This window comes from Pseudonaja textilis, chromosome 17 (genome assembly GCF_049901715.1).
Source record: "Pseudonaja textilis isolate UNSWEBS1 chromosome 17, rPseTex1.2, whole genome shotgun sequence".
Taxonomy (NCBI): Eukaryota; Metazoa; Chordata; class Lepidosauria; order Squamata; family Elapidae; genus Pseudonaja; species Pseudonaja textilis.
In genome coordinates this window covers 5,943,453-5,955,344 of record NC_142006.1, presented here as the reverse complement: position 1 = coordinate 5,955,344, position 11,892 = coordinate 5,943,453, and the positions used below count along the sequence as shown (strand labels likewise).

Here is an 11,892-nt window from a genome sequence, read left to right as displayed (position 1 = left end):
GGGGTCCGAGGCCATCTGCGTTTTCTTTTTGCTCAAGGGCCAGACGTCATCCAGAGTTCACTCCGCCCCTTGGAGGAGGAGGAGGAGGAGGAGGAGGAGGAGGAGGAGGAGGAGGTAGCCCCTTTGGCCGCTCTGCATCCACTGACCCAGAAGAGGGGAGCTGAAGGTGCCCAAGAATGCCGGACTCCCAACGTCCAACAGAGGGCTTTGCCAAATGCAGCATAGCTGGTGAAAGGGCTCCACCTTGTGGCGGCCACAGGTCTATGCAGGTCTACCAGCACAGGGGGCTGGGGCACACAGACAAACAGACACACACACACACACACACACACACACACAGAGTGTCAAAGAGTGCGAGGGGCTGTCACTTTCTGGGGAAACGTTCAGCAGCTTATTTATTGATTTACAAAGGGCAGAAGATCCGTTTCCCACCTTGGTCTGGAGAGGACACGGCTCTGCCCCAGCTTCAGAAGGCCGGCCATCACCCCCAGCGCTTTTCAGAGGGCTATTATGGGATGCCCAGGGCCTTGGGCGTTCACAAGGATGGGCTCGCGGCTTGGGATGGGTTCAGGGTCTCTCTATCCCTGATGTTTGGACGTGGCTCTCAAAGCCTTCCCTGCGGGACGTGCTACTCCAGCCCCTTCCGACTCGTGCGTCTTCCTGGAGAATCCCTACCTCCCCCCCTCCTGACTACCTGACACCCCCACCTCCTGCTCGGCTGCAATGACTCGGCCCAGGTGGGAAGAGGATCCAAGAGACGAGAAGAGAGAGGAGGGGGCCGTTCCCCAAGGCTTCTTGTGGACCAAGGGAAACCTGGGGGGTTGCTTTTAAAAGTCAGGGTGCCCCCCCCCCGGTTGGCTGCTGTTCTGGGGCAGGGGGGGGGGCCGCCAAGTGAGGGTTGAGGGAGGCCCAGGAGAGCCAAGCCAGGCTGCGGTGGCGCAGAGGAAGCCCAGAAAACTTGGCTCTAAGACAGCGGCCCCCCCCAAGTGGCTGAGATGCCCAGAGGAAACACCCCCCACCCCAATTCCTTCTGCAGGGATGCCCCCCTCCAATACGCAGAGGAGAAGGCTCAGCATCCTCTACAATGGCACTCGCTGATGGCTGCGGCAGGCGTGCGGCTGGGCTCACTGGCCAGAGCCATCTAAATCGGGGGGGGCGGTGGTGATGGCGGTTTGCTTTCTGGCAACACTTGTTGCTTGGTCCACAAGAATCTGAGCATCTGGAAAAAGGGGCAGTCCATCTTCCACTGTCCGAGCCTCCGATCTGCCCCAGGGGCCCCGGTCCTCCCCCCCCGCCCCCCGTAGAACCTTTGAGATACACAGGCATGTTTCAGTCCACATCGCCCCAACTCCAGGGTGGGTCAACCTGGGCACTGCTCCTCCGCCGGGACCTCTAGCCGTTCCGCTATGTCCTCCAGTTCCTCCAGGATCTCGGAGAAGGAAGGGCGTTTGAAAGCTTCCATCTGGGGAGGAGGGAGGGGCGGGAAATGGGAGAAAAGGACACGGCAGCTCGCACCCCAAGCCCCGCCAAAGCCCCCCCCCCCCGACTTTCGGAACCTTCTCACTGGAGTGGCAGGCGGTCTCTTTCCCCCAGGAGCCGCCCGAGTAGCCAGAGGCCCCTCTGTCGCTCTGTGCCCCACGCGGGCCTCGCCAAGGGCGTCTTCGTGGACCTACAACTCTAAGGTAGGTGGCTCTGGACACAGAGGCTCTACTACCCAGCCCCCTCAGCTGCTGCCGCCGCCGCCGCCTCCTCCTCTGCAACCTGCAAAGCCGCTGGGGCAAAAGGCCCCCTTTGGAAGGAAGTCCTCACCTTGCAACAGCTGGCAGCCAAATCCAAAACCCGCGTGGGACACCCGTGGATCATGCTGTGGAAGGCGGCCACGTCCAGCCCGTAATCCTGAAGGGAGGAACGGAGGGTTTCAAGAGGGCTTCTGTCATTTCGTAAACACGCCCCCCCCCCCGCCGCCCTCTTGCTTTGCCAATCAGCTCCCCCTCCAACTTGCCTCCCCAGGGATGAAGGAAGCGGGGCGGGGGGGTGGCGGGGGGGGATTCTACCAGTTCGCACCTATTCGCTAGAACCAGTTGCTAACATTCTAAGCAGTTCTGAGAACCAGTTGTTAGAAGAAATTACAGGGCTAATCCTGTAAGGAAGGCAGGAAGGAAACATTCTGGTGTTGCTTACAGAAACTGCCTCTCCGTTAACCCTTATTACATTCTTGGCAGGACTAGACTTCCTGTTTCAGGAACTTCTCTGGAGTTTTTCCCCCTCCTTTGCTGATACTTTGCTTGGGTGGAGTGGCCATTCAATGTTACAAGGGCACTGAAAAAAGTGATTTATGACCCTTTTTCACACTTACGACTGTTGTAGCATCCCCACAGTCACGAGAGGCCAGGTGAGGAGATGCGCGCCTCGATGTGAGTGATACAGAGTTGGCCATGTCCACCCAGTCACATGACCACCAAGCCATGCCCACCTCCCAAGCCACGCCCACAGAACCGGTTGATAAAAATTTGAATCCCACCCCTGGGGAGGGGAGGGGTTTTTTGGGAAAGCTGCGAATGCCTTTCGAGGGTGCTGGCAGGAAGCGCTCGGTACAGGAAAGGCCCGCCTAACACATTTCGGTCCTGGGAGTCACCTGAGTTCGAGGCAGCACCTCCGGGTCAGCGGGGATCCTGCCCAGGATTTCGCAGAGGACGATGCCAAAGGAGAAGACGTCCACCTGCCGAAGGGAGCCAGGCTCAGCCGCAGGGAAGAGCCCCCTGTCCCCAGTGCCCCGTTCTTCGTCTCCCTGGACATCTCCCAGGCCCAGCTGGCACCCCTGGCGGGGGAGGGAGGGAGGGAGGGAGGCACCTTCTGGTCGTAGCGCTCCCCCCGCAGCATCTCGGGAGCCATCCAGAAGGCTGAGCCCACCAGCGAGAGCTTCCTCTCCGGACTCTTGGCCGACAGCTCCGCCACTTCCTTGGCCAGCCCGAAGTCGGTCACCACCGCCTCCCTCCCTCGTTGGGTCACTCGGATGAGGCAGTTCTGAAAAAACAGGTGGGCGGCCCCTTCAAGGCCCCTGGGAGTTCTGAATTGGGGGGGGACGCTGTGACCGGATTGACCCCCTAGAGCAGGAAACCACCTCTTGGGACTGTCCTAGCATCACAGAGGCCTTTTCCCTCTTGGACGGACGCTGGTCTTGGACCAACGACCAGCCCCAAACGAGGAAAACAACGCCAACACCCCAGAACAGCCTTCAATGAGGATTTTAGGGAACCTCGCTAAGGTAGAAGCCAAAGGACCCTTCCTCCTCTATTCCTGGGATTCGGCAGGCTGCCCCTGAACAGGGAGGCTCCTTTGGCCAAGACAAACTAAGGCGCAGGCTGTCCCCTACTCACTCCTCGGATGGCCTCAGGGGGGCCCTCCCCTCCCTCCACAGTTCTGCCGATCTTGAGATGTTCAGGAAAGAGGCTGAACTGAAAAGCTCACCTTGGAGTTGAGGTCGCGGTGGTAGATGTTCTTGGAGTGGAGGTAGACCATCCCGCGGGTGATGTCCGAGGCCAAGCCCACTTTCTCCTTCCAGCTGAGCGGGGCATCTTTGCAGGCCAACAGCTCCTCCAGGCACCCGCCGTTCACGTACTGTGGGCAGCCCAGAAGGGAAGGAGGGGGCCTTTGAGTCGCCTCCCACGGAGGCTGGGATGGAGGCGAACGCTGCCCGTCAGCCGGGATCCCCACCATCCTCAACCGGCCGAGGAGGATGGGAGCTGGAGCCCAACCCGCCTGGCAAATGTCCCCTTGGGGGAAGGCCGGAAGGAACCTTGCAGAGGGAAACTAGAACCTTCTTCTATGGGCTTCTCTATTTCTACGTGCAGGATTTACTACATTGGGAATTCCTTTGTTTTTAATTTTAACGCGGAGATGCAGGCTCGTTCGTTTACACCCTTAGCAACCTCAGCCCTAAAGCGCAAAGGAGCGTGGTCCAGAAGGAGCTATATCAGCCCCCCGCTCCAACTCCCCACTTTGGGGGGGGCATGAGGCCAATTGCAAGCCAGATAGACAGGTGGCAATGGTTTATCAAATGAATGTGTTGCTGCAGGATTCTTGGAGGCTCACAAGAAGGCCACAAAACGACACAGCACCAGAATAAAAGGGACAGGAGTCTAAAGGCAACATGACAGGCCACAGAAGCCCTCCGGAGAAGCTTCGGGACAAATTTCCCACCACTGAAAACCTCGGCTTCCTGTCCGGCACCAACATCGAGGGGTCCTTCCTTTAAAAGGCAGCCTAGCCTGGATGACTGACGGCTGCTGTTTTGGGGGGGGGGGGGCAGGGGAAGATCCTCCCCTCTTACCTCCAGAATGGGGTACAGCTTGTCATCCTTCACGCAGATCCCGAGGTACCTTACACACAAGGAAAGATTGCGGGGGTTAGGGCGAGGGCCTTCCTTCCCAGAGAGGTCGAGCGACCCGGTGGGAGAGGATGGTTAAAGGACCCCACTGAGACCTACCTGACGATGTTGGGGTGGGAGAGTTTTTGCAGCAAGCTGATCTCCCTCACAATCCCCTCCTGGTCAGCATCGTTCTTGTAAATCTTGACCACCATGGCCTTTCCCCCAGGACGGGGAACAACCTGCCAGAAGCCAGAAGTTGCGTTAACAAGAGGGATACAATCGAGATCAAGGGAGGTGCGAAGACCACTCTATCAAGCCTTAGCAAGACCACACCTTGAGTACTGCATCCAGTTTTGGTCACCACAATGTAAAAAAGATGTCGAGACTCTGGAAAAAAGTGCAGAGAAGAGCAACCAGGATGATTAGGGAACTGGAGACCAAAACATACGAAGAACGGTTGCAGGAACTGGGCATGGCTAGTTTAGGGAAGAAAAGGACCAGGGGAGACAGGATAGCGGTCTTCCAATATTTGAGGGGCTGCCACAGAGAGGAGGAAGGGGTCAAGCTATTTTCCAAAGCACCTGAAAGCCAGACAATAGCGGATGGAAACTGAACAAGGAGAGATTCAACCTGGAAATAAGGAGAAACTTTCTGACAGGGAAAAGCAATCAAGCAACGGAACAGCGGAAGTGGTGGGAGCGCCATCACTTGAGACTTTCAAGAAGAGACTGGACTGCCCTTGGTCAGGAATGGGGCAGGGTCTTCTGGGGCAGGGGATCCCTCCGGCTAACTAAGTTCCTCTTTGAAGCGGGACTCCTGCGGGAAGCTGCATTTGCAGCCCGAAAACGGAAGGACGGGAGGCAGGCGTAGAACGGGCTCAAACGTACTTCTGTGGTTTTATCTTGCAGCCTTTCTCAGACTAGGGACTAGCGAGCAGCTTGCAAGGATTAAAACCCAAGAAGCTCAAACTATTCCTCATCCCAAGCCGGCCGTCTTCCGTGTGGGCGGGTCACCTCTCCCATCGTTCCCAGCCCAGATGGCAAATGAGGAGGGCGGAGGCCCAATACGTTTAGCGCCGGGGAAGGCTTGGCGCAGTTGCGAGTGGACCAGCCATGCGTGGGAAGCAAGCTAAGTGCGCTTCTGGGGCGCAAAGGGGAAAAAAAAACGTTAAAGCTGTTTTTCCTTTCTAGCACGCAGCCGTGGGAGTATTTTATGAAGCTATGAGTAATCTGGAGGAGGAGGGGGGGGCGGGAGGGGAGAGCGATCCTTTTATTGAAGCCGTGATCACAGGCAACCTTTGAAAAGGATTCGGAGGGACGTTTTAAAGGTTCCTCGGTTGTAAAGTCTTTTAATTGACTGACAGCCTCATTTAGCCTCTTCTCGGGCAGTTGGAGGCTCTCTCTCCACCCCAGATGTCCTGTTTAGGGGCCAGATGGATGTTGGCAGCCCAGCTCCAAAGCCATTTCTCGGGAATCGGGAATGAGGAAAAGGAGACTTGGCCAACAGCTAAGCCAGGCGAGGTGCCAGCTGGGTTACAGCAGCCTTTCTTTGATGGTTTCCCCAATAAAAATGCTTTCAAGGCTGCTCATTAGTTCTCTGCCTTCCTTCCTCTCTTCCAGGCGGGGAAGTAGCAGGCAGGGCTGCCCTCCTCAAGTCACCCAGATTGACGGAGGAAAAGGTTAATGACGGACGGACGGACGCGGTCAGGCGCTCCACGAGCCATGAAAAGCTTTGCCTGTGCGTGGCACAAATGAGGGCGCCTGCTTTGCCCGGGAAGGGGACGTAACGCGTCGGGGAAGGGGGCCTGGAACGAAGAAGAGCCGGTGGGGTGTGTGTGTGAAGCAGGGGACGTGCAGACGGGATCAGCTGTCTCCAAGGGCAGGATCCGAGTTTCAACTCTGGCTTTCAAAAGAAGGTTTTGCTGGCTTTGGAAAACGGACGCCTCAATTTGCTTCCCGGCGCAAATGGCCCAAGCAATCCAAGGGGCATCGCCTCTTGCACCCGGGATGCAAGAATTGGGAGAGGGTCAGCCTCGGGGTGCCGAACAGGAACCCCCCCCCCCAAGGCTTTGGATAGGGATCCTTGAACTCCAAGCAGCCTTTGTTGTGCCCCAACCTGGCACAAGGTGCCTCGGCTGCCAGATAAGGAGGAAAAAGCGCCGCCCAGCAGTGGCAGGCCCTGGCTCGGTCCTGATACCGTTCTCCCTCGCTTCTAGAAAGCCCCACAAGGTCATCCAGTCCAACCGCAGCAAACCACCTCGGCTAGCAAAGGTAAAATCCTTCCGCAGGAATCCCGCAGACTGGGAGTCAGGGACATGAAGGCTTGGAAGAACAAAGGACTGTTGGCAAATGAACAGGCGCCAAGAGACAGGGGTGAGGATGAGCAGGGGAAGAGGATAGAAGGGAGCCAGCCTCCGCTGCCAGGGGTACGGGACCCTCGGAAGGAAGCGAAGGTGCTTTGAGAAGAGGGGTGTTCTTAATGCAGGCGGAAAGCGTCTCGTTCTAAAGGCTCATCTCCCTTTAGAGAAACACCGGCTCTTGGTTGTGCGCATCTTGGATCAAGTCCCATCGCACGAGGGACTCCTGCCTCTTATGTTTTCCATCAGGAAAAAAAATAAAAATAAAAAGGCAGCTGCCTTCTCTCTCTTCCCCCTGATCTGTCCTGGCACGGAGAATGCCAACCCCTAAGACAAAACGTTCCTTCTCTCGTCTTGGTCTTGAAACCACCTTGGAAACTGGCTGATCTTTCGCTCAAAAGGCAGTGGCCCCAGCTGGGCTTCCCCGGTTCTTCCCGGTCCCCTGTTTTCATAGCGAGACCAGACCATTCAGCTGGTTCTGACCAGTTCCGGAGAATCCACCAGCAGAAATGTTGAGTAGCTTGGAGAACTGGCAAATGCCACTTCTGACTGACTCTATTCTCTCCCTCCCATCGAGTCCCAGGCTAATCGGCTGGGTCTTCTTGAGTTGCCCTGCATAGGAGAACAGAGCTGGAAAGCAGGTTGGTGGGGTGGGGGGGGAAGGGGGATTTTACAGTATGTTTCCCCTGCCATGCCACGCCCACAGAACCGGTAGTAAAAAAAATATATATATATTGAATCCCACCACTGCTGGAGACGATGCGCTCTGCACACTCTCCTGGGCTAATCTGATTGTCCCTGCGCCCGGAATCAGCCGGCTACGGAGGGTCAGTGTGGATGCCTAGAACATTCCTCCCGTTCCATCTAAGAGATGTAGCCTGCCTCCTTCTGGATGGGCTGGGACTTCTGTCCCCCCCAATTCCCCCATCCTCCCAAGGGGCGGGCAACCTGCTGGGTGGGCTAGCTCAACAGGTGACGCCCTGCCGTACCTTGAAGACTTTGGAGAAGAAGCCGCTGCCTATCAGCTCCACTTCAAAGGTTTCCCAGAATTCCAGCTTCCGGACCGCCGTGCGCAGCTTCTGCCACCGCTCATCCTCTGGGCAATAAGCGTCCGGCGTCTCCTCGCAGCAGGGGGTCGAGCCAGGCAAATCCGTGGACGCCAGAGCCACCTTGTGCATGGTAAAGGCAGGCCCTGCGGAGAGGGAAGGAGGGGAGGTTTTGTGCCTCAGGAAAGGCCCTTCCCAGGCCAGGCGCTCGTCTCCATTTCACAGCTAGCCAGGTTTACCGACGAAGACTCATACCAAACTGGGAGCTCCGGTGAGTGGAAGAGGAGGAAGCGCTGGGAGGCGCTGGGGCCAAGTGGTTTGCCAGCTAAAGGCCTTTCTAGCCCCCGCCTGCCCTGAGCACAGACGCTCTCAGATCGAGTAGGAGCTGCGCTGGTATTTAAGTGGGTACTCCAGAGCCCTCTGGGACTCCCCCCTGGCTGCTCAGGCCTCTTCCTTCCCCCTCTCCGGCTGGGCTGAGTCTCCCAGGTGCTGAATTCATGGGCGTGGGGCGTCACAGGACCCCTGTCCAGCCCTGGGTCCGTGCCTTACATTCTTGGCCTTTCCCACGTAGGGTTGGTTGGGGCAGCCCCTCCGCGAACGTTTCGTGCAGCAGGCCCTCCCTCCTGGCATCGGAGGCAGAACTGCCAACACCCCAACACCCCCATACCGGGCGTGGTATGACCAGGGGGGGAGCAGCACCTTTTGAACTCGCTGCAGAGACCCAGATGGGAGAAGAAAACCCCTTTCTGGAGACGGATTTTACTACTTGGCGGTTCTGGCCTCTTCTCTTTAAGACGCAGACGGCTAGCAAAATGGGCCCATTGTCCGTCCGACAAAAACAGGCCCGTTGAGCAGGGGGGGCGGGGGGGGGGAATGGCTGCAGCCTCCAGTTTCCCAGGCTGAAGACAACAACGCAGCAGGAATGCACTTGTGGCTACTCGGGGAACTGAAAGAAAGACCCACATGCCTTGGCTTCCCGCTTTGCAAATTCTAGCACGGACCTGGCTCCCCTCCTCCGTTTCCTTCCCCACCCCCCACCCCAGTTCCTTTCTTTGCAATGGGTTTTTTTTTTTGCAGAGGCCTGCCCTCAATTCTCTGCTTCCAAACCTGTAATCTGATCCCTGGCCCCAAATCCAGCTGCTCGGGAGACGAACGTTGCACTACACAGGGAAACCAGAGTTTGTGTTCTGGTACGCGCGAGCCCTTACCTCAAACCGACCAATCCGGCATAATTTCCGATAAGTTTGCCTTTTTTGAGGTTCCAGGCCATCATTGAAGGCCTTCAGCTTGATTTTGGGGGCGGGGTGTGTGCCGCTAATTGGGGGACGTTTTGAGTTAAAGCACGGAAGAGGCTGGCGCACAGAAAAACACCAGCCTCGCTTTGAAAAGTCGGAAAAGACAAAAATGAATGAAAAGTAAACAAGAACGCAGCTGTTGATGTTGTTTGCAAGCGTGCCAGTTTCAGTCTTCTAAAGTGGACCGTCTCGCTGGACCCAAGAATCTGACTCGTGATGACCGCGGGAGCCGGCATGCTATGTCTTAGGCCCGCTCTGGAAAGGACACCACAGCCGCGGCTCTGTGGCGCGATGCAGGTGCCGAGGCCCAGGCGGTTGGAGGGTAGGGGAGGCCTGTCTGCAGGCCGCACTGGGTTTTTCTTTGAGGGGTCCTTGGTGCTTCCTGAACTTGGCTGTTTTCTTGCAGACATTTCATGACCCAACCAGTGCTCGAAGGGGCATTTGCGGCAAACCCCGCTGGCACTGATTACCTACTTTGGGTCGTGAAGCATCTTGCAAGAAAACAACCCAGCTCAGAGAGCACCAAGGACCCCCTCCGTTCAACCCTGAGCTGCAAATATTCTGCTTTATTGACTCTCCTTTCCTTGAATTACAGGGACCTGGTCTGGAGAGAGAGAGAGAGAGAGAGAGAGAGAAAGCGAGCAGCTGGATGCAGTGTCTCCAGACCTATTCCTGCTCACCAGCCGGGATTGCGTGCTTGTCACAATCTCTTCCCACCCTCCACTGCAGATCTCACTGAGAGCGAAAGCAGAGCTGGCGCAGATGCCCAGAGCCCTGCAGTGGTAGATCAATGCCAGTTCCATTAGGCAGAAACGGCTGACGGGGCATTTCTGGCAGGGTCAGGCATGGTCTGCTCGACAGAGCTACTGGAAAACTCAGCTGCTAGAATTGGGGGTGGAGGGGGGAAAGAGTTTTAAGAGCCTTTTGTTCCCAGGCAATTTCTGGAATCTGTAGAGGAGACGGTGGCCCGTTGCTAGGAAACAGTGGCCGTTCCTGCCCAGGGTTGACTCTTATTCTGGATCGAGGAAGGGTTAGGAAGGGATCCCAGAGGCTATCAAATCTGGCCCTCCGAGGAGAAGGCCAGGATGCTCAGCCACACGGAGACCCATGGGACTCTACCTCAAGGAGAAGGACCAAGCAGGAAAGCATCTACAGCCCAGTTGCAGACAACTCACACAAATCAGCCAAGCCGTATTCCCGGGCAAGCGTCCGGCTCCGAATCTTTATACCAGTCCTGCTCAACCCAGAGATGTTCAGTTGCATTTCCAACGGTGCATTTCCTCCCTAAATCCTCAATCTCCCCATTCACTGCTCCATCCCCCCAAATCCAGTCTGTTGACTCCAAAGCACGAGACAGGCCCCCTAACTCTCTGAACGCAGGCTAACCCTGCATTCCTGCCACCGATCCCCAGATGGGAGACGCTTGGCGAGGTGTTTTTCCTTCTCAATCCACACCAGCTTCAGCGCCTGGCCAGCCGAACAAGACCTGGCGAACACAAAAAGCCTGCCTCAACCTGACAAGTCAAGCGCCCGGCCCCACCTGGGCTGGTACTCACCAAGCAACGATTTAGGTCAAAGGATGTGGAGCTTATGGAGTCTTCGTCGGTCTAAGCCAACAGCAAAAACTACAGAAGAAGACAAAGCATCTGGAGAGGTTTTTTTTGGGGTGGGGGGGGGGGGGGAAAGGCGGGTTTAACCAAGAACTTTGGTTAAGTCAGGCCGAGGGTAATTATAGCTTAGGAAGCAGCACCAACGTGGCACCAACGTTTCCTGCCTTAGAAGACACAGGAAGGGAAGAATTCGCCCTCTTCCTTCCTAGGGAGAAGAGGGGGCCAAGCGGGTCTCCCCCTCCCCAAAATTTCTCAGGGTTGCCCCAATGAAAAGTGGGTAGCCACAACTCCCTCCTGGCAGAAACTCAATGCTCACTTTCTGGGGGGAGGCTTTTGGGGCTCAGGTGGGGCACCTGACCGGGCAAGATCTTGCTTTTAATCCCCGGCCTCTCCTGGAGGTTAAAGCGGGCGTTGCGGAGGGAGGGAGGGAGGGAGGGAGGGAGCCGGGCATCTCCTGCCAGTCAAATAAACAAATAAAACTGCACCCGATGGATCAACATATTTATCGCCTGTGGCTCCCGGTCCTTCTGTTCTTTCTTTCTTTCTTTCTTTCTTTCTTTCTTTCTTTCTTTCTTTCTTTCTTTCTTTCTTTCTTTTAACCTCCTCGAGAGGCTGCTGCGGACAAGAGCCGCCCATGCGAGCAGCCCCCCTTCAAAGCTGCTTTTTGGTCTGCCACCCTCGGCCGGGGAGGGACGAGGGGGGGCGGGTTGTGGGGAGGGGGCCCTGAGCGATGCCCAGCCTGGGAGGCTCCTTCAGGGGACCTTTGGGTGGGGGGACACTCTCAAGAGGGGAGACCCCAGACCAGAGGATGGACGGGAGGCGGAGGGGAACGGGGGGAAGCGGCGCTACCTGCTGTCCCGGGGCAGCCGCGGAAGGAAGGACGGCGGGGCATTTTTTGCAAGGGATGCCAAAGGTGGCCAAGGGCCGCTCCAGTCCGGGCAGGGGTTCTCGACTCTCCCCCGGGCTCCCTTCCACCTGTCCCGGGAGCGGCAGGCCGGGGAAGGCGTCCCGGGACTCGGCTTCCCCCCACCGTACCGGGGCAGGACCGGCGGGGGGGGGGGTCCCTCACCTGCCAGGGTCGCTCCACGCCTCCTTCTCCTTCTCCTCTGCCACCGCCGCCGCCGCCTCCGTGCAGAGCCGCGGGGCGCTCAGACGACGCTCCGCTCCCGCCTCCGCCTCGGCCCGGCGCCACCCAGCGAGCGGGCGGGGAAGGGAG

At 57.4% G+C, this 11,892-nt stretch overlaps 1 protein-coding gene across 2 annotated transcripts; it reads right to left on the bottom strand.

Annotated features, from left to right (window-relative positions):
• Nucleotides 1-377: 377 nt before the first annotated feature.
• Nucleotides 378-11,856, bottom strand: LOC113443870 (dual specificity testis-specific protein kinase 1-like). Of its 2 annotated transcripts, none has more exons than XM_026712356.2 (9): nt 11,746-11,856; nt 7,715-7,917; nt 4,487-4,608; nt 4,331-4,379; nt 3,469-3,618; nt 2,851-3,024; nt 2,636-2,719; nt 1,810-1,896; nt 378-1,462 (listed from the first exon to the last, which is right to left on the bottom strand). In XM_026712356.2, exons 2-9 carry the CDS (start codon nt 7,901-7,903, stop codon nt 1,361-1,363), a joined length of 957 nt encoding a protein of 318 aa, XP_026568141.1. In that variant the 5' UTR covers nt 7,904-7,917; nt 11,746-11,856; the 3' UTR covers nt 378-1,360. The 2 variants fall into 2 exon arrangements, with proteins under 2 accessions (XP_026568141.1, XP_087770662.1); XM_087914536.1 differs by lacking the exon at nt 11,746-11,856 and adding an exon at nt 10,623-10,686.
• Nucleotides 11,857-11,892: the final 36 nt, after the last annotated feature.